The 22,900-nt window shown below is 44.6% G+C and overlaps 1 protein-coding gene and 1 long non-coding RNA gene across 6 annotated transcripts in view; both read left to right on the top strand.

Moving 5' to 3' along the window:
- The window catches only part of LOC110508013 (tumor necrosis factor receptor superfamily member 19L), a 79,233-nt gene that overhangs the window by 53,833 nt on the left and 2,500 nt on the right, over window positions 1-22,900 (top strand). For all 4 annotated transcript variants that reach the window (XR_005039984.1, XM_036964960.1, XM_036964959.1 and 1 more), the window contains exons 4-9: window positions 709-893; window positions 1,457-1,506; window positions 1,620-1,886; window positions 12,471-12,551; window positions 13,009-13,087; window positions 19,101-19,475. Coding sequence is in view for 3 of the 4 variants with exons in the window: in XM_036964960.1 (XP_036820855.1) it covers window positions 709-893; window positions 1,457-1,506; window positions 1,620-1,886; window positions 12,471-12,551; window positions 13,009-13,087; window positions 19,101-19,475 (1,037 nt within the window). In the remaining variant the exon portion in view is untranslated. The remainder of the gene's footprint in view (window positions 1-708; window positions 894-1,456; window positions 1,507-1,619; window positions 1,887-12,470; window positions 12,552-13,008; window positions 13,088-19,100; window positions 19,476-22,900) is intronic.
- Window positions 15,097-16,923, top strand: LOC118944676. 2 transcript variants are annotated; one of them, XR_005039986.1, is made up of 3 exons: window positions 15,097-15,815; window positions 16,322-16,649; window positions 16,728-16,923. It is a non-coding gene; the product is annotated as an uncharacterized LOC118944676 (long non-coding RNA). The 2 variants fall into 2 exon arrangements; XR_005039985.1 differs by lacking the exon at window positions 15,097-15,815 and having other exon boundaries at window positions 16,109-16,649.

Raw genomic sequence — 22,900 nt, 5'->3', positions numbered from 1 at the left:
CCCAAGAATACTTCCAAAGTTGTGGCAAAATGGCTTAAGGACAACAAAGTCAAGGTATTGGAGATGTCAACACAAAGCCCTGACCTCAATCCTATAGAAAATGTGTGGGCAGAACTGAAAAAGTGTTTTGTGAGCAAGGAGGCCTACAAACCTGACTCAGTTACACCAGCTGTGTCAGGAGGAATGGGCCAAAATTCACCCAACTTATTGTGGGAAGCTTGTGGAAGGCTACCCGAAACGTTTGACCCAAGTTAAACAATTTAAAGGCAATGCTACCAAATACTAATTGAGTATATGTAAACGTCTGACCCACTGGGAATGTGATGAAAGAAATAAAAGCTGAAATAAATAATTATCTCTACTATTATTCTGACATTTCACATTCTTAAAATAATGTGGTGATCTTAACTAACAGGGATTTTTTGCTAGGATTAAATGTCAGGAATTTTGAAAAACTGAGTTTAAATTTATTTGACTAAGATGTGAACTTCAAACATCAACTGTATATATAAAAAATAATCGGTTTCATATGAAAATGTGTACATATGAATCCGAAAAATAGGTCATGTATCTTAGTTTCTGTCCAAAACGGCAGTGTTAGTTATTTTGGAACATCTTATTGAACACAGGACCACATGTGACTGAAGTATGTAATTACAGTGGTTCATGTACTCTGTTCTGAGATGTGAAGATGTGTTCTCCTGCCAGGCTTGCTGGCAGGTCGAGGGGCCAGGCGAGGCGATCCGATGCCAATCTTGTCCAGCTAGTACTTTTTCGGACAGCTATGACTCTGATCAATGCCGCCCACATTCCTCCTGTGGGGTCCTCAACAAAAAGGTTGTGACCTCTGGTACATCGCACTCTGATGCTGTCTGCGGAGACTGTCTGTATGGGTATGTATCCACATACAAGACAATCTCTACCCTCTCCCTTTGTAATCTCAATATTCACCAAACAAGTTCGACAAGTACCAACAAGCACCAACAAGCACCAACAAGCATGTGTTTTTCTTCATAAGCCACATTAGATACAGGCAAAACGGTTGAATGATTCTTCTGCTGTAAAACAATACCTAACTGTAGCACTGAAGTATCAAATCAAATCAAATCGAATTGTTCACATGTGTTTAGCAGATGTTATTTGCGGGTGTAGCGAAATGCTTGTATTCTGACCAGTCACTGTATAGCCTGGTTAGCATTTCTCTACCCTCCGACCAGGACCACCACTCTCTACAGAAATAGACTGTTGACCTTTAAATATGGTCAGTTGGAAAAGTTTTACTTACTAGGACTGTGATATGTGGTTGTCCCACCTAGCTACCTTAAGACGAATGCACCAATAGTAAGTTTGTCTGGATAAGAGTGTCTGCTAAATTACCATGATATGAATACACTGCTATGATAACATGGTATTGTTCTGTTGTGATATTAATATGTGCCTGTGTTGGTGCCACCAGGTTCCACGCCACTGCTGGGAGGACAGCCTCCACCCTGGCCTGTGTGAGAGGTGAGTGTGGACAGAATCAATATCACGCCAACAAATAGTTGAATCTGTTATGTTTTCACTGGAGGAATAATGGTTTTAACAGGGCCGTATTCTCTCACTTTTTCTCTCCCCAGCCCCCCCTGCCCAGTCTACCCACGTGCGCGTGGTGCGTACGGTGGATAAGGGCTCGACGGGCAGTGGCGGCCTGCCGGTGAACGGTACAGCAGTACGGAGCCCGGATGAGAAGAGTACAGAGTATGCAGTGTTCGCCCTGGTGCCAATCTTCTGTGTGATGGGACTCCTGGGGATCCTCATCTGTAATATCCTCAAGAAGAAAGGATACAACTGCACTGCTGAGAAGGAGGGAGGAGATGAGGAGAATGCTACACCACAGAAAGAGGGTGAGCGAGAGAGACACAGAGAGAGACACAGAGAGAGACACAGAGAGAGACACAGAGAGAGACACAGAGAGAGAGAGACACAGAGAGAGACAGAGACAGAGAGAGAGACACAGAGAGAGAGACACAGACACAGAGACAGAGACACAGAGACAGAGACACAGAGACAGAGACACAGAGACAGAGACACAGAGACACAGAGACAGAGACACAGAGACAGAGACACAGAGACAGAGACATAGAGACAGAGACACAGAGACAGAGACACAGAGAGAGAGACACAGAGACAGAGACACAGACACAGAGACACAGAGACAGACACAGAGACAGACACAGACACAGAGACACAGGTATCTGGGCTGTGCCTTTTAGATTTTCTCTTGAATAAGTGTTTTCAAGGGTCCTTACAACAATGAATGAACTGATATTTTGGATGACCAGAGGAGACACCAGGGCCCAGTTTTTCATGACCAGAGGAGATACCAGGGCCCAGTTTTTTATGACCAGAGGAGACACCAGGGCCCAGTTTTATATGACCAGAGGAGACACCAGGGCCCAGTTTTTCATGACCAGAGGAGACACCAGAGCACAGTTTTTCATGACCAGAGGAGACACCAGGGCCTAGTTTTTCATGACCAGAGGAGACACCAGGGCCCAGTTTTTCATGACCAGAGGAGACACCAGAACCCAGTTTTTCATGACCAGAGGAGACACCAGGGCCCAGTTTTCATGACCAGAGGAGACACCAGGGCCCAGTTTTTCATGACCAGAGGAGACACCAGGGCCCAGTTTTTCATGACCAGAAGAGACACCAGGGCCCAGTTTTTCATGACCAGAGGAGACACCAGGGCCCAGTTTTTCATGACCAGAGGAGACACCAGGGCCCAGTTTTTCATGACCAGAGGAGACACCAGGGCCCAGTTTTTCATGACCAGAGGAGACACCAGGGCCCAGTTTTTCATGACCAGAGGAGACACCAGGGCACAGTATTTCATGACCAGAGGAGACACCAGGGCCCAGTTTTTCATGACCAGAGGAGACACCAGGGCCCAGTTTTTCATGACCAGAGGAGACACCAGGGCCCAGTTTTTCATGACCAGAGGAGACACCAGGGCCCAGTTTTTCATGACCAGAGGAGACACCAGGGCCCAGTTTTTCATGACCAGAGGAGACACCAGGGCCCAGTTTTTCATGACCAGAGGAGACACCAGGGCCCAGTTTTTCATGACCAGAAGAGACACCAGGGCCCAGTTTTTCATGACCAGAGGAGACACCAGGGCCCAGTTTTTCATGACCAGAGGAGACACCAGGGCCCAGTTTTTCATGACCAGAGGAGACACCAGGGCACAGTATTTCATGACCAGAGGAGACACCAGGGCCCAGTTTTTCATGACCAGAGGAGACACCAGGGCCCAGTTTTTCATGACCAGAGGAGACACCAGGGCCCAGTTTTTCATGACCAGAGGAGACACCAGAACCCAGTTTTTCATGACCAGAGGAGACACCAGGGCCCAGTTTTTCATGACCAGAGGAGACACCAGGGCCCAGTTTTTCATGACCAGAGGAGACACCAGGGCCCAGTTTTTCATGACCAGAGGAGACACTAGAACCCAGTTTTTCATGACCAGAGGAGACACCAGGGCCCAGTTTTTCATGACCAGAGGAGACACCAGAACCCAGTTTTTCATGACCAGAGGAGACACCAGGGCCCAGTTTTTCATGACCAGAGGAGACACCAGAACCCAGTTTTTCATGACCAGAGGAGACACCAGGGCCCAGTTTTTCATGACCAGAGGAGACACCAGGGCCCAGTTTTTCATGACCAGAGGAGACACCAGAACCCAGTTTTTCATGACCAGAGGAGACACCAGGGCCCAGTTTTTCATGACCAGAGGAGACACCAGAACCCAGTTTTTCATGACCAGAGGAGACACCAGGGCCCAGTTTTTCATGACCAGAGGAGACACCAGGGCCCAGTTTTTCATAATTATCCGGATCCTTTAATCCTTTTATTTGGTATCCAGCCTTTTAATCGCTGTTGAGCCTGTTTTTTTTTTTAGAAAATAATCGGATAAGATAATTCTGATCCAGATACCACAATATCAAGATCAAAGAATCTGGATAGATTTTTAGTGCTTTGAACAGTACTACGCCTTGCCATCTACTGGTTGGGTTGTGGTACTACATCTACAAATTTCTTTACCTTTATTTAACCAGGTAGGCTAGTTGAGAACAAGTTCTCATTTGCAACTGCGACCTGGCCAAGATAAAGCAAAGCAATTCGACACATACAACAACACAGAGTTACACATGGAGTAAAACAAACATACAGTCAATAATACAGTAGAACAAAAGAAAACAAGATGTATATGTACAGTGAGTGCAAATGAGGTAAAATAAGGGAGGTAAGGCAATAAATAGGCCATGGTGGCGAAGTAATTACAATATAGCAATTAAAACACTGGAATGGTAGATGTGCAGAAGATGAATGTGCCAGTAGAGATACTGGGGTGCAAAGGAACAAGATAAATAAATAAATACCAGTATGGGGATGAGGTAGGTAGATAGATGGGCTATGTACAGGTGCAGTGATATGTGAGCTGCTCTGACAGCTGGTGCTTAAAGCTAGAGAGGGAGGTAAGAGTCTCCAGCTTCAGAGATTTTTGCAGTTCGTTCCAGTCATTGGCAGCAGAGAACTGGAAGGAAAGACGACCAAAGGAGGAATTGGCTTTGGGGGTGACCAGTGAGATATACCTCCTGGAGTGCGTGCTACGAGTGGGTGCTGCTATGGTGACCAGTGAGCTAAGGCGGGGCTTTACCTAGCAAAGACTTGTAGATAACCTGTAGCCAGTGGGTTTGGCGACGAGTATGAAGCGAGGACCAACCAACGAGAGCGTACAGGTTGCAATGGTGGGTAGTGTATGGGGCTTTGGTGACAAAACGGATGGCACTGGGATAGACTGCATCCAGTTTGTGAGTAGAGTGTTGGAGGCTATTTTATAGATGACATCACCGAAGTCGAGGATCGGTAGGATGGTCAGTTTTACAAGGGTATGTTTGGCAGCATGAGTGAAGGATGCTTTATTGCGATATAGGAAGCCAATTCTAGATTTAATTTTGGATTGTAGATGTTTGATGTGGGTCTGGAAGGAGAGTTTACAGTTTAACCAGACACCTAGGTATTTGTAGTTGTCCACATATTCTAAGTCAGAGCCGTCCAGAGTAGTGATGTTGGACTGGCGGGTAGGTGCAGACAGCGATCGGTTGAAGAGCATGCATTTAGTTTTACTAGCATTTAAGAGCAATTGGAGGCAACGGAAGGAGAGTTGTATGGCATTGAAGGTTAGTTAACACAGTGTCCAAAGAGGGGTCAGAAGTATACAGAATGGTGTCGTCTGCGTAGAGGTGGATCAGAGAATCACCAGCAGCAAGAGCAACATCATTGATGTATACAGAGAAGAGATTCGGCCCGAGGATTGAACCCTGTGGCCCCATAGAGACTGCCAGAGGTCCGGACAACAGACCCTCCGATTTGACACACTGAACTCTATCAGAGAAGTAGTTGGTAAACCAGGCGAGGCAATCATTTGAGAAACCAAGGCTATCGAGTCTGCCGATGAGGATGTGGTGATTGACAGAGTCAAAAGCCTTGGCCAGGTCGATGAAGACGGCTGCACAGTAATGGCTCTTATCGATGGCGGTTAAGATATCGTTTAGGACCTTGAGCGTGGCTGAGGTGCACCCATGACCAGCTCTGAAACCAGATTGCATAGTGGAGAAGGTACGGTGGGATCCTTTAATGACATACAATCCTGATTTAAGGTTAGATTGGATTACCAAATCCTTATCCCTATTCCGGAGGATCAGAATCAAATTTTTCAGATTAGAAAAATCCCAATTCTAACATTTAACCCTATCCTATTGTCAAAATTAGATCATATCACTTTACAAAAACTGGGTCTCGACAGTAACCCTGACTCCTCAGACTCTATTTCAAACCTGGCATCTATTTTCAAAGCCTTCCCCCAATATGGGTAACCTAGTTTTAGCTGTTCAATGGTTGTTTAGAAAGGCACACAGCTTTATACGTAAGGGGACACTCATGGGCATCGCATGTCCTGTTGCTCACACACTGGGAAGCAGAACACAAGGAGGGCCCTGAATGAACATACGATTATGTCTCTAAGGGCAGAGGGAAATGAAGGTCCTCTGGTACAGACGGTAGCTGTGTCACGACTACACCTCTCACAATCCCAGGGCACAAACACATCTCTTCTTTCAGCCCTTTTCATAGACAGTAGTCATGTTAGACTATAAGCCGTGTAGACAGTGTGGTGGTGGGAACTAAAAATTGTTGTATTAACTCTGACGCTAGGGAATGACACATTCTAACCCCCTAAAGGTCAGAGGGCAGCTCTCTGGAAATACAATGCATTCCAAATCTCTCACACACACACACACACACACACACACACACACACACACACACACACACACACACACACACACACACACACACACACACACACACTCCTAATCTGGTTGGCAGTCTCCACCTCCCTGTCTAGTGTTGCTAGTGTCTCAGTCTCCATCTCCTTGTCTAGTGTTGCTAATATCTCAGGCTCCATCTCCTTATCTGGTGTTGCTAGTGTCTCAGTCTTCACCTCCTTATCTGGTGTTGCTAGTGTCTCAGTCTTCACCTCCTTATCTGGTGTGGCTAGTGTCTCAGTCTCCACCTCCTTGTCTAGTGTTGCTAGTATCTCAGGCTCCATCTCCTTATCTGGTGTTGCTAGTGTCTCAGTCTTCAGCTCCTCGTCTGGTGTTGCTAGTAACTGTTTAGGTGAGCGTACTAGTGCTTCGCCCGTCTACTGAAAGTTGATGCTGTTGCTATGCAATCTCTTGCTAGCTAGTTAGCATAACACATAACTAGCTAGACATTTTACGACTTTGGGTGTGTTCTTAAAGTTAATCTAGAATGCCAGAGTGCGCAAATCCAGAGCGTTATCAGATTGTCTGTTCGTAATTTCAGAGCGTTTCACTCTCGGGGCTTACACTGGACGCTCTGGCCGAGGAGGAGGGTTGATCCAAGCGTTCTGACCTCACAACGGCAGTCAAGCACCCAAGCTAACTGGCTAACATTGGCTAGCTTGCTAGCTACTTCCATCACAAATGAGAGAACACCTCACTCTGACCATTTTACTCACCCTAGCAGAGCTGGTTAGGATGTTTTCATGTTGTCTAGAGCGTTGGTGACTGTAATTTAATTACACTTGTTTTTGCTGACGTTTAGTGACACCGGCCATATTCAACGGGTGTTGTGTTCGTAAATTCATCAGTTATTCTGCGCTCTGGCACACTCAGACGAGAGGGCTCTGAAATCAGAGTAGATTGCCAGAATTAACCATGTCGATTGAGAACTCACAACTATACCACTTAGCTAAGAATGACGTAAATAATAAAATCAATAAATGCTGGGTAGTTAGTTAGATAGCATATAGTTAATATACTGCCTGGCAAGTTCCATGTATTAGTAGCCAACTAACGTTAGGACGGTAACTAGCTAACATACCGGTACATACTGTAATGCTATGCGGTTCGTTAGGATAGCATAGCTAACAAATTGTCAGCCAACACAACGTGTAACGTAACTTATTTTAAAAGTCATTACTTTATTACATTGCTCAACATTTTCTTAACATTTGTCATAATTAGTTAAAGCAATGAATTTGTATCCACTGTCGTCTGACTATTTTTCGCCATTTTCTTCAAATCTGAAAGCGTTGTGAAGCCACGCCCATTTTCAGAAGAATTGCATTATGGGCCCTAAAAGCACAGAAATAGTCTCCACTGCAAATATACTTTGTATTTGGGTGAATTTAGTATGACATCTGGGAACTTTTGGCATACTAACTATATCCATACTATGACCAATAAGCATACTACATACTCAATGTACATCACAAAAAGTACGGTTAGTGAGGTTAGTATGAGTAATGGAACACAGTTCTTGTATTGTGAAACCGTAGCTGCCCTGTAGCATGGAGAAACACCCACCCCTCCTTCTTCTCTATCAATCTATCTCTCCTTTCCCAGATCAATTATTAAATCATTTATTCTCTCCTTTCCTATCTCTCCTATCATCCACTTCTCCTTTCCTATCTCTCCTATCATCCACTTTTCCTCTCTTTTCCTTTCCTATCTCTCCTATCATCCACTTTTCCTCTCTTTTCCTTTCCTATCTCTCCTATCATCCACTTCTCCTCTCCTTTCCTATCTCTACTATCATCCACTTCTCCTCTCCTTTCCTATCTCTCCTATCATCCACTTCTCCTCTCCTTTCCTATCTCTCCTATCATCCACTTCTCCTCTCCTTTCATTTCCTATCTCTCCTATCATCCACTTTTCCTCTCTTTTCCTTTCCTATCGCTCCTATCATCCACTTCTCCTCTCCTTTCCTATCTCTCCTATCATCCACTTCTCCTTTCCTTTCCTCCTCTCTCCTATCATCCACTTCTCCTCTCCTTTCCTATCTCTCCTATCATCCACTTCTCCTCTTCTTTCCTATTTCTCCTATCATCCACTTCTCCTTTCCTTTGATATCTCTCCTATCATCCACTTCTCCTCTCCTTTCCTATCTCTCCTATCATCCACTTCTCCTCTCCTTTCCTATCTCTCCTATCATCCATTTCTCCTCTCCTTTCCTATCTCTCCTATCATCCACTTCTCCTCTCCTTTCCTATCTCTCCTATCATCCACTTCTCCTCTCCTTTCCTATCTCTCCTATCATCCACTTCTCCTCTCCTTTCATTTCCTATCTCTCCTATCATCCACTTTTCCTCTCTTTTCCTTTCCTATCTCTCCTATCATCCACTTCTCCTCTCCTTTCCTATCTCTCCTATCATCCACTTCTCCTTTCCTTTCCTCCTCTCTCCTATCATCCACTTCTCCTCTCCTTTCATATCTCTCCTATCATCCACTTCTCCTCTCCTTTCCTATCTCTCCTATCATCCACTTCTCCTTTCCTTTCCTCCTCTCTCCTATCATCCACTTCTCCTCTCCTTTCCTATCTCTCCTATCATCCACTTCTCCTCTCCTTTCCTATTTCTCCTATCATCCACTTCTCCTTTCCTTTGATATCTCTCCTATCATCCACTTCTCCTCTCCTTTCCTATCTCTCCTATCATCCACTTCTCCTCTCCTTTCCTATCTCTCCTATCATCCACTTCTCCTCTCCTTTCCTATCTCTCCTATCATCCACTTCTCCTCTCCTTTCCTATCTCTCCTATCATCCACTTCTCCTCTCCTTTCCTATCTCTCCTATCATCCACTTCTCCTTTCCTTTCCTCTCCCTCCTATCATCCACTTCTCCTCTCTTTTCCTTTCCTCTCCATCCTATCATCCACTTCTCCTCTCCTCTCTCCCCTCCCTGCTCCATCCCTCTGTGTCAGTGTGTTGTTGTGTGTTTGGACGTGTTCCAGTTCCCAGGTCTTTAGGGTTTACTGTTGCGTGCAGCATTGAGGGCAGCTGCTGCAGTGGTGCAGAGACAGACAGAAAGAGAGAGACTGAGAGAGAGTGAGATGGGGGGGGGGTAAAGAGAGGAGGATGGTGTCAAGTGATGGGTAATAGTGAAAAAGAAAAGGAACTATGAAAGATGAAGAGGGGAGAGCGAAGAGCAATACTGGGTGATAGAGGGAATGAGGCAGCAGAGGTTAGAACTCATCTAATTAACATCCCTCCTGTTCATCCATCTCTCTCCCCCTCTCTCTCTCCCCTCTCTCTCTCTCCCCTCTCTCTCTCTCCCCTCTCTTTCTCCCCTCTCTCTCTCTCTCTCTCTCTCCCCTCTCGCTCTCTCCCCTCTCTCTCTCCCCCTCTCTCTCTCTCCTCTCTCCCCTCTCTCTCTCTCCCCTCTCTCTCTCTCCCCCCTCTCTCTCTCTCCTCTCTCTTCTCTCTCTCTCTCTCCCCCTTCTCTCTCTCTCCTCTCTCTCCTCTCTCTCTCTCTCTCTCCCCTCTCTCTCTCCCCCCCTCTCTCTCTCCTCTCTCTCTCCCCCCTCTCTCTCTCCTCTCTCTCTCTCCCCCTCTCTCTCTCCTCTCTCTCTCTCCCCCCTCTCTCTCTCTCCTCTCTGCCCTCTCTCTCTCTCCCCTCTCTCTCTCTCCCCCCTCTCTCTCTCTCCTCTCTCCCCTCTCTCTCTCCCCTACTCTCTCTCTCTCTGTATATATGCTTACATAACAGTGCTGTCTGACAGTGGGAGAAATCCCTTACACCAGCACTTTACTCTGTGTGTGTGTGTGTGTGTGTGTGTGTGTGTGTGTGTGTGTGTGTGTGTGTGTGTGTGTGTGTGTGTGTGTGTGTGTGTGTGTGTGTGTGTGTGTGTGTGTGTGTGAGTGAGAGAGACACCTTTTCCTACGTCAGTTCTCTTTTAAACTCCACTCAAGGGGAACACTCATTTGAGAACATGGGGTTGTTCAAGCTCTACAGAATACGTATCTGCTAGCATTAGCTGGCTGTGATACATATCTATTAGCATTAGCTGGCTGTGATACATATCTGCTAGCATTAGCTGACTGTGATACATATCTGCTAGCATTAGCTGGCTGTGATACATATCTGCTAGCATTAGCTGGCTGTGATACATATCTGCTAGCATTAGCTGGCTGTGATACATATCTGCTAGCATTAGCTGGCTGTGATACATATCTGCTAGCATTAGCTGGCTGTGATACATATCTGCTAGCATTAGCTGGCTGTGATACATATCTGCTAGCATTAGCTGGCTGTGGAAGCACACAGAGATAGGTCAACTCAGGCTGCTGCTGAGATATTGTTGTCCATGGAGACCAACACACACACTCTAGCAAACACCGAGTGTTGAATGGAGCGTGTAGCGGAGTGAGCTATTCTAGTGCCCCCATCTGATCACCTCTGGTGCTATGGGTTGGCGCCGGTTGCTACAGAGACATCTATTCTCTGTTGGTTGCTCTCATACATACATACCTTTATCAGAGAGGCTGAATACAGAGCGAGACAGATAGCGAGAGAGATCAGAAAGAGTGAGAGAGATCAGAAAGAGTGTGTGTGTGAGAGAGAGAGAAAATTCACAAAATGGGACAAACACCAGATTGAAACTCTGCATGCAGGATTCTGCAAAATCCTATTGTCTGTGTACAACGTAAAACACCAAATAATGCATGCAGAGCAGAATTAGGCCGATACCTGCTAATGATCAAAATCCAGAAAATAGACGTTAAATTCTACAACCACCTAAAAGGAAGTGATTCCGAAACATTCCATAACAGAGAGATGAACCTGGAGAAGAGTCCTCTAAGCAAGCTGGTCCTGGGACACAAACACACCCCACAGAGCCCCAGGACAGCAACACAACTAGACCCAATCAAATCATGAGAAAACAAAAAGATTATTACTTGACACATTGGAAAGAATTAACAAAAAAACAGTGCAAAACTGGAATGCTATTTGGCCCTAAACAGAGAGTACACAGTGACAGAATACCTGACCACTGTGACTGACCCAAACCGAAGGAAGCTTAGTGAGCATAGCCTTGCTATTGAGAAAGGACGCCGTTGGCAGACCTGGCTCTCAAGAGAAGACAGGCTATGTGCTCACTGCCCACAAAATGAGTTGGAAACTGAGCTGCACTTCCTAACCTCCTGCCCAATGTATGACCATATTAGAGACACATATTTCCCTCAGATTACACAGATCCACAAAGAATTTGAAAACAAACCCAATTTTGATCAACTCCCATATCTACTGGGTGAAATACCACAGTGTGATGTCATAGCAGCAATATTCGTGACCTGTTGCCACAAGAAAAGGGCAACCAGTGAAGAGCAAACACTGTTGTAGGTACAACCCATAATTATGTTTATTCATTTTCCCTTTTGTTCTTTAACCATTTGCACATCGTTACAACAGTGTAAAAATACATAATATGACATTTGAAATGTCTTTATTCTTTTGGAACTTCTGTGAGTGTAATGTTTACTGTTATTGTTTATTTCACTTTTGTTTATTGCCTTGGCAATATTAACATGTGTTTCCCAGGCCAATTTAGCCCTTGAATTGAAATTAAATTAGAGAGAGAGAGAGAATTTCAGGACTCCCGAACAGAACGGGAGATTTGGCAAGTTTACTCATCTCTGTTGGTGTGCAACAGACCTACAGTTTTTTCACATACATCACACTGAAGTGTCACTCAAACACATACATCACACTGAAGTGTCACTCAAACACATACATCACACTGAAGTGTCACTCAAACACATACATCACACCTATTCAAATAGACAAAGACCGTCTTCATGATTTCCTTTGCCTCCTCTTTAATGAGTTGAAAAGTAATGTTGGTTCAAATCCCTGTGGAATGTTTCCTTATTTCTAAACTTAATCCCAGTTCAGTCCCTGTCTGGTTCTCCGGTCGGTTACTTAAAAATGGCCTGTCTTTTTCTCTGGGTAGTAATGTTGAATATTTCTCTCCCTCCGTCTCTCTTTCTTTCTCTCTTTCTCCCTCACTCCCTCTGTGCCCCCCCCCCCTCTCTCTCTCTCTCTCGCTCCCTCTCTCTCTGTAGGTAACGCTTGTCCCTACATCGTAGACGATCCTAATGAAGACACCATCAGTGTTCTAGTGCGCCTCATCACAGAAAAGAAAGGTACTAGTTCATTTATGATGACGTCCCTGTTTGATGATGTCACTGCTTCTGCTTATGTCATAGGCCTGAGCGTAAAGCAACCCCTAGCTTTTACCCCTTCTGTGTTGGTGATCTGAAAGTGAAAATGATGGGTGTGGGCTCTCCTATGCCCATTACAAGGCCAGGTTTAGGCATATTGCCTAGTCAGAGAGACGTCTCTGCTAATAGGTTTGTGGGGTTTGAAACCACTAACTTCATCAATACGAGATAATAGCCAATTGGGTTTGAGCGCGGTCATCACACTGATCTGATTTCATCCACTGTCAATAATATCTTCCCTAAAGAATCTCTCTGTGTGTGTGGGTGGGTGTGTGGGTGTGGGTGGGTGTGTGGGTGGGCGGGAGTGCTGCAATCACTCCTACAGTTATGTATGTAGTAATTCTAGGCAGTATTTGCTGAAGTGCTGTATGTGTTGTAGAGAATGCTGCTGCCCTGGAGGAGCTGCTACTGGAGTACGAGAGTAAACAGATGGCCATCAGCAAAGCCTCCTCAATCAAGTGAGAACCCTATATATGATACATGCATAGACAGACATATACTACCTTAAACAGTGTTCTGCTTAGTCCTACTGGGCGAGAGCAATGCCTGTACTCAGTTCCTTCACAAAGTATTCATCCTTGGACTTATTCTATGTTGTGTTACAGCCTGAATTCAAAATGGATGACATGTATTTATTGCTCACCCATCTACACACAATACACACTAATGACTAAGTGAAAATATGTTTTTAGATTTTTTTTGCAAATTTATTGAAAATTAAATACAGACGTATCTCATTGACATAAGTATTCACACCCCTGAGTCAATACTTTGTAGAAGCACCTTTGGCAGTAAATACAACTGTGAGTCTTTCTGGATAAGTCTCTAAGAGATTTCCACGCCTGGATTGTGCAACATTAGGCAATTTTTATTTTCTAAATATGTCAAGTTCTGTCAAAATGTCTGTTGGTCATTGTTAGACAGTCATGTTCAGGTGTTGACATAGTTTATCAAGCATATTTAAGACAAAACTGTAACTCGGCCACTCAGGAACATTTACTGTCTTCTTGGTAAGCAACTCCAGTGTAGATTTGGCCTCGTGTTTTAGGTTATTGTCCGGCTGAAAGGGAAATTAATCTCCCATTGTCTGGTGGAAAGCAGAATGAACCAAGTTTTCCTTTAGGATTCTGCCTGTGCTTAGCTCCTTTCCTTTCTTTTTTGTCCTGAAAAACTTGCCAGTTCTTAACAATTACAAGCATACCCATAGCACGATGCAGTCACCACTATGCTTGAAAATATGGAGTGGTACTCAGTAATGTGTTGTATTGGATTTGCCCCAAACATAGCACATTTGCAGTATTACTTTAGTGCCTTGTTGCAAACAGGATGCATGTTTTTGAATTTCTTATGTACAGGCTTCCTTGTCACTCTGTCAACTAGGTTAGTATTGTGGAGTAACTACAATGTTGCTGATCCATCCTCAGATCACAGCCATTCAACTCTGTAACTGTTTTAAAGTCACCATTGGCCTCATGAAATCCCTGAGTGGTTTCCTTCCTCTCCGGCAACTGAGTTAGGAAGGACGTCTGTAACTTTGTAGTGACTGGGTGTATTGATACACCATCCAAAGTGTAATTAGTAACTTCACCATGCTCAAAGGGATATTCAATGTATTTTTTATTTTTTATTTTTACCCATCTACCAATAGGTGCCCTTCCTTGCCAGGAATTGGTCTTTGTGGTTGAATCTGTGTTTGAAATTCACGGCTCGATCCGAGGGACATTACATATAATTGTAAATAACGTAGTCATTGAGTTCATGCAACATACACATTTAAAAATAAAAAAATCCACTTTGACATTGTGGCTAAGCCAGTGAAAAAACATATTTATTCAGGCTCTAACACAACAAAATGTATTCATACATAGTTTTCATGTATTATATCTGTTTCCATATTATCCATGACTTTCCAGTAAAATGGACCATAATGGTTCATGAGAAAACAGCCTAATCAAGTAATCAATTACCACCAGCTTGACACCAGAACATTGACAACAAATATATTTTGACATTTCATGCTGAAACCCTCATATTAAAACACTTAGTATTCACTAAGTTGACAGTTTATATTTAGTTTAATGTTTTACAGCTTTGTCATTCTATTTTTCTCTTTTAAAATCATCTTGCTTAATTATTTCATATAGTTTACATGTGGTAAGGCCTCACAGGGGACCAGAGATAATTAGACACCTGAGATAATCTGAAGTACTCAAAAGGGCCACTAGATGTTTTGTGATAAATGACAAAAAAAATATTGAAAGATACAAACATTCTGGTAGCTTACTGGTAAACTTAGAAAGTTTCCAGTAATATACCCTCCCTTTGAGACCATATTCCTATGTGAAGACTCAATAGCACATCTAAGCCAACAGAAGTCCGTTAAGATGGTGTCTCATGAAGACGTGACAGTTTGAGCTACTCCAGGAAGTGATGTTGCAGCCTATGTCAGTGCTGCCGCCTCTCATTGAGTAACTCGAGTTCAAGGCCAACCGGGGTACTGCAAGCAACAATTAATCAGGGCTGTCAAACTCCTTCCATGGAGGGCCTAGTGTCTGCTGGTTTTAGTTTTTAACTTTCAATTAAGACCTAGACAACCAGTTGTGGAAAGAGCCTTTCTAATCAATGACCTTAATTCATCAATCAAGTGCAAGGGAGGAGTGAAGACACTCGGTCCTCCGTGGAATGATTGTCGTCAAAACATGTTTTTATTTCTTTTTTCCATTCACTAAAATGGTGGAACCTGTTTTCTGCTAACAATGCCTACAGTAGCGCGGTCGGCCTTCAACTCCTGTGTCTTCACACACACTGACTGACCGACCGGTTCTCTATACCCTGTGCTGTAAAACACAGGTTACAGGACAGGGTGTAAAACACAGGTTACAGGACAGGGTATAGAGAACACAGGTTACAGGACAGGGTGTAAAACACAGGTTACAGGACAGGGTGTAAAACACAGGTTACAGGACAGGGTATAGAGAACACAGGTTACAGGACAGGGTATAGAGAACACAGGTTACAGGACAGGGTATAGAGAACACAGGTTACAGGACAGGGTATAGAGAACACAGGTTACAGGACAGGGTATAGAGAACACAGGTTACAGGACAGGGTATAGAACACAGGTTACAGGACAGGGTATAGAACACAGGTTACAGGACAGGGTATAGAACACAGGTTACAGGACAGGTTATAGAGAACACAGGTTACAGGACATGGTATAGAGAACACAGGTTACAGGACAGGGTATAGAACACAGGTTACAGGACAGGGTATAGAACACAGGTTACAGGACGGGGTATAGAACACAGGGTAAAGAACACAGGTTACAGGACAGGGTATAGAACACAGGTTACAGGACAGGGTATAGAGAACACAGGTTACAGGACAGGGTATAGAGAACACAGGTTACAGGACAGGGTATAGAACACAGGTTACAGGACAGGGTATAGAGAACACAGGTTACAGGACAGGGTATAGAACACATGTTACAGGACAGGGTATAGAACACATGTTACAGGACAGGGTATAGAACACAGGTTACAGGACAGGGTATAGAACACAGGTTACAGGACAGGGTATAGAACACAGGTTACAGGACAGGGTATAGAACACAGGGTATAGGACAGGGTATAGAACACAGGTTACAGGACAGGGTATAGAACACAGGTTACAGGACAGGGTATAGAACACAGGGTATAGAACACAGGGTATAGGACAGGGTATAGAACACAGGTTACAGGACAGGATATAGAACACAGGTTACAGGACAGGGTATAGAACACAGGTTACAGGACAGGGTATAGAACAGGTTACAGGACAGGGTATGGAACACAGGTTACAGGACAGGGTATAGAACACAGGTTACAGGACAGGGTATAGAACACAGGGTATCGGACAGGGTATAGAACACAGGGTATAGGACAGGGTATAGAACACAGGTTACAGGACAGGGTATAGAACACAGGTTACAGGACAGGGTATAGAGAACACAGGTTACAGGACAGGGTATAGAGAACACAGGTTACAGGACAGGGTATAGAACACAGGTTACAGGACAGGGTACAGAACACAGGTTACAGGACAGGGTATAGAACACAGGTTACAGGACAGGGTATAGAACACAGGGTATAGGACAGGGTATAGAACACAGGTTACAGGACAGGGTATAGAACACAGGTTACAGGACAGGGTATAGAACACAGGGTATAGGACAGGGTATAGGACAGGGTATAGAACACAGGTTACAGGACAGGGTATAGAACACAGGGTATAGGACAGGGTATAGAACACAGGGTATAGGACAAGGTATAGAACACAGGTTACAGGACAGGGTATAGAACACAGGTTACAGGACAGGGTATAGAGAACACAGGTTACAGGACAGGGTATAGAGAACACAGGTTACAGGACAGGGTATAGAACACAGGTTACAGGACAGGGTATAGAACACAGGTTACAGGACAGGGTATAGGACAGGGTATAGAACACAGGTTACAGGACAGGGTATAGAACACAGGTTACAGGACGGGGTATAGAACACAGGGTAAAGAACACAGGTTACAGGACAGGGTATAGAACACAGGGTATAGAACACAGGTTACAGGACAGGGTATAGAACACAGGTTACAGGACAGGGTATAGAGAACACAGGTTACAGGACAGGGTATAGAGAACACAGGTTACAGGACAGGGTATAGAGAACACAGGTTACAGGACAGGGTATAGAACACATGTTACAGGACAGGGTATAGAACACATGTTACAGGACAGGGTATAGAACACAGGTTACAGGACAGGGTATATAACACAGGTTACAGGACAGGGTATAGAACACAGGTTACAGGACAGGGTATAGAACACAGGTTACAGGACAGGGTATAGAGAACACAGGTTACAGGACAGGGTATAGAACACAGGTTATAGGACAGGGTAGAGAACACAGGTTACAGGACAGGGTATAGAACACAGGTTACAGGACAGGGTATAGAACACAGGTTACAGGACAGGGTATAGAACACAGGTTACAGGACAGGGTATAGAACACAGGGTATAGGACAGGGTATAGAACACAGGTTACAGGACAGGGTATAGAACACAGGTTACAGGACAGGGTATAGAACACAGGTTACAGGACAGGGTATAGAACACAGGTTACAGGACAGGGTATAGAACACAGGGTATAGGACAGGGTATAGAACACAGGTTACAGGACAGGGTATAGAACACATGTTACAGGACAGGGTATAGAACACAGGTTATAGGACAGGGTAGAGAACACAGGTTACAGGACAGGGTATAGAACACAGGTTACAGGACAGGGTATAGAGAACACAGGTTACAGGACAGGGTATAGAACACAGGTTATAGGACAGGGTATAGAACACAGATAACAGCAAAAGGATATAATGTGAATCTTAATGGAAAAGCCCTTCAGATGTTCTGAAATGTTCTGCTGTTCTCTCCTGTGAGTTTGGGACATTGCCTGTCAGCTTGCGTTCTGGAACGCTCTACATGCTCACACACACAAGCATTATGCACACATGCACACAAACACACATACCTTTTCTGTGGTCCAGGGGTAACCAGAGGTTAGTGGGGGTTGTTGGGGTCAGAGAAGCATCACAGGACCCTCCCACACAATGGAACAATAGGCGGCTCTGCACTGAGTGGTTTCATAAAGGCTGGGATGGCAGAGCCGCTTGGACACTGTGCATTTTAATAAAGGGAGGCTCTGCCCGTTGCCAGGCGTTTCACTGGTAGACCAGGGGCTTCAGTAGACCAGGGGATTCAGTAGAACAGGGGCTTCAGTAGGCCAGGGGCTTCAGTAGGCCAGGGGCTTCAGTAGACCAGGGGATTCAGTAGAACAGGGGCTTCAGTAGACCAGGGGATTCAGTAGAACAGGGGCTTCAGTAGGCCAGGGGTTTCAGTAGGCCAGGGGCTTCAGTAGACCAGGGGATTCAGTAGAACAGGGGCTTCAGTAGGCCAGGGGTTTCAGTAGGCCAGGGGCTTCAGTAGGCCAGGGGCTTCAGTAGGCCAGGGGCTTCAGTAGGCTAGGGGCTTCAGTAGGCCAGGGGCTTCAGTAGGCCAGGGGATTGAGTAGGCTAGGGGCTTCAGTAGGCTAGGGGCTTCAGTAGACCACGGGCTTCAGTAGACCAGGGGATTCAGTAGGCCAGGGGCTTCAGTAGACCAGGGGCTTCAGTAGGCCAAGGGTTTCAGTAGGCCAAGGGTTTAATTAGGCTAGTGGGGTTGGTTTCTGAAGAGGGCGATGTAGTTGGTCAGAAACCAGATGTGGGGTATTGCTGTCTGTCCCTACCCTATTACACACACATACACACACACGCCAAAACCATGTAAAAGTGGGTGTTTTGCATGTGTGAAGCACTATGATCATTTCCCCGTCTGTGCATACCTGCTTTTGTGTGTGTGTGCCTGCATACCTGCTCATACATGTTCTCTCTCTCCCAACTCCAGGTTCCCGGTGCTGTCTCCGTTGACTCATTTCCTCTCCTTACCCAGACTTTGTCCTCACCAGTCTCACCTCCACACCATCTCTGGTCTGTCTGGCCTGTCTGGCCCCCGACACGGCTACTGCTGCTCCCGCTGTGCCCAGAAGAAATGGCCCCCCATCCTCCTGCCCCCCCTCGGCCCCCTCAAACCCCCAAAGTTCCTCCTGACCCCCCTCAAACACCCTCTGGACCTCCAGACCCTCCAGAAGACCCCTCTCCTACCCCCCGTGGACACACACCACTCCACCACTAAGATCTCCCAGACGCCCAGGGCTGGGTCAGGGTTACTCCCTGAAGGGAAGTGGAGGATTCCTGGGGAGGTGACCCGGTCTGTTGGGAGGTGAGGATGGAAACACACACACCCACACACATATACTGTTGCTAAGTGTGAGCATTGTGTACATACAGTTGAAGTCGGAAGTTTACATACACCTTAGCCAAATACATTTAAACCCAGTTTTTCACAATTCCTGACATTTAATCCTAGTAAAAATTCAATTTCTTAGGTCAGTTAAGATCACCACTTCATTTAAAGAATGTGAAATGTCAGAATAATAGTAGAGAGAATTATATATTTCAGCTTTTATTTATTTCATCACATTCCCAGTGGGACAGAAGTTTACATACACTCAGTTAGTATTTGGTAGCGTTGCCTTTAAATTGTTTAACTTGGTTCAAATGTTTTGGGTAGCCCTCCACAAGCTTCCCACAATAAGTTGGGTGAATTTTGGCCCATTCCTCCTGACAGAGCTGGTGTAACTGAGTCAGGTTTGTGGGCCTCCTTGCTCGCAAACGCTTTTTCAGTTCTGCCCACACAGTTTCTATAGGATTGAGGTCAGGGCTGTGTGATGGCCACGCCAATACCTTGACTTTGTTGTCCTTAAGCCATTTTGCCATAACTTTGGAAGTATGCTTGGGGTCATTGTCCATTTGGAAGACCCATATGCGACCAAGCTTTAACTTCCTGACTGTCTTGAGATGATGCTTCAATATATTCACAGAATTTTCCTGCCTCATGACGCCAACTATTTTGTGAAGTGCACCAGTCTCTCCTGCAGCAAAGCACCCACACAACATGATGCTGCCACCCCCGTGCTTCACGGTTGGGATGGTGTTCTTCGGCTTGCAAGCGTCCCCCTTTTTCCTCCAAACATAACGATGGTTGTTATGGCCAAACAGTTCTATTTTTGTTTCATCAGACCAGAGGACATTTCTCTAAAACGCACGATCTTTGTCCCCATGTGCAGTTGAAAACCGTAGTCTGGCTTATTTATGGCGGTTTTGGAGCAGTGGCTTCTTCCTTGCCGAGCGGCCTTTCAGGTTATGTCGATATAGGACTCGTTTTACTGTGGATATACAGCGGGGCAAAAAAGTATTTAGTCAGCCACCAATTGTGCAAGTTCTCCCACTTAAAAAGATGAGAGAGGCCTGTAATGTTAATCATAGGTACACTTCAATTATGACAGACAAAATGAAAAAAAAAATCCAGAAAATCACATTGTAGGATTTTTAATGAATTGATTTTCAAATTATGGTGGAAAATAAGTATTTGGTCACCTACAAACAAGCAAGATTTCTGGCTCTCACAGACCTGTAACTTCTTCTTTAAGAGGCTCCTCTGTCCTCCACTCATTACCTGTATTAATGGCACCTGTTTGAACTTGTTGTCAGTATAAAAGACAACTGTACACAACCTCAAACAGTCACACTCCAAACTCCACTATGGCCAAGACCAAAGAGCTGTCAAAGGACACCAGAAACAAAATTGTAGACCTGCACCAGGCTGGGAAGACTGAATCTGCAATAGGTAAGCAGCTTGGTTTGAAGAAATCAACTGCGGGAGCAATTATTAGGAAATGGAAGACATACAAGACCACTGATAATCTCCCTCGATCTGGGGCTCCACGCAAGATCTCACCCCGTGGGGTCAAAATGATCACAAGTGAACGGTGAGCAAGAATCCCAGAACCACACGGAGGGACCTAGTGAATGACCTGCAGCGAGCTGGGACCAAAGTAACAAAGCCTACCATCAGTAACACACTACGCCGCCAGGGACTCAAATCCTGCAGTGCCAGACGTGTCCCCCTGCTTAAGCCAGTTGTTGCATCCAAAGAACACCATACCTACTGTGAAGCATGGGGGTGGAAACATCATGCTTCAGGGCTGTTTTTCTGCAAAGGGACCAGGACGACTGATCTGTGTAAAGTAAAGGATGAATGGGGCCATGTATCGTGAGATTCCATCATTCCTTCCATCAGCAAGGGCATTGAAGAACCCCATAGAAAACCTTTGGAGGGAGTTGAAAGTCCGTGTTGCCCAGCAACAGCCCCAAAACATCACTGCTCTAGAGGAGATCTGCCAGCAACAGTGTGTGAAAACCTTGTGAAGACTTACAGAAAACGTTTGACCTCTGTCATTGCCAACAAAGGGTATATAACAAAGTATTGAGATAAACTTTTGTTATTGACCAAATACTTATTTTCCACCATAATTTGCAAATAAATTCATTAAAAATACTACAATGTGATTTTCTGGATTTATTTTCTCATTTTGTCTGTCATAGTTGAAGTGTACCTATGATGAAAATTACAGGCCTCTCATCTTTTTAAGTGGGAGAACTTGCACAATTGGTGGCTGACTAAATACTTTTTTTGCCTCACTGTAGATAATTTTGTACCTGTTTCCTCCAGCATCTTCACAAGGTCCTTTGCTGTTGTTCTGGGATTGATTTGCACTTTTCAAACCAAAGTACGTTCATCTCTAGGAGACAGAACGCGTCTCCTTCCTGAGTGGTATGACGGCTGCGTGATCCCATGGTGTTTATACTTACGTGCTATTGTTTGTAGAGATGAACGTGGTACATTCAGGCGTTTGGAAAATGCTCCCAGGGATGAACCAGACTTGTGGAGGTCTACAATTTTTTTTCTGAGGTCTTGGCTGAGTTCTTTTGATTTTCCCATGATGTCAAGCAAAGAGGCTCTGAGGCACTGAGTTTGAAGGTAGGCCTTGAAATACATCCACAGGTACACCTCCAATTGACTCGAATCATGTCAATTAGCCTATCAGACACTTCTAAAGTCATGACATAATTTTCTGTAATTTTCCAAGCTGTTTAATTAAAGGCACAGTCAACTTAGTGTTTGTAAACTTCTGACCCACTGGAATTGTGATACAGTGAAATAATCTGTCTGTAAACAATTGTTGGAAAAATTACTTGTGTCATGCACAAAGTAGATGTCCTAACCGACTTGCCAAAACTATAGTTTGTTAACAAGAAATTTGTGGAGCGGTTGAACATTTTGTTTTAATGACTCCAACCTAAGTGTATGTAAACTAGTTTTAATGACTCCAACCTAAGTGTATGTAAACTAGTTTTAATGACTCCAACCTAAGTGTATGTAAACTAGTTTTAATGACTCCAACCTAAGTGTATGTAAACTAGTTTTAATGACTCCAACCTAAGTGTATGTAAACTAGTTTTAATGACTCCAACCTAAGTGTATGTAAACTAGTTTTAATGACTCCAACCTAAGTGTATGTAAACTAGTTTTAATGACTCCAACCTAAGTGTATGTAAACTAGGTTTAATGACTCCAACCTAAGTGTATGTAAACTAGTTTTAATGACTACAACCTAAGTGTATGTAAACTAGTTTTAATGACTCCAACCTAAGTGTATGTAAACTAGTTTTAATGACTCCAACCTAAGTGTATGTAAACTTCCGACTTCAACTGTACGTAGGCATATCCATGCACCGCATATC

This window comes from Oncorhynchus mykiss, chromosome 27 (assembly GCF_013265735.2).
Source record: "Oncorhynchus mykiss isolate Arlee chromosome 27, USDA_OmykA_1.1, whole genome shotgun sequence".
Classification (NCBI taxonomy): Eukaryota; Metazoa; Chordata; class Actinopteri; order Salmoniformes; family Salmonidae; genus Oncorhynchus; species Oncorhynchus mykiss.
This window is presented reverse-complemented; position numbering and strand designations above follow the sequence as displayed.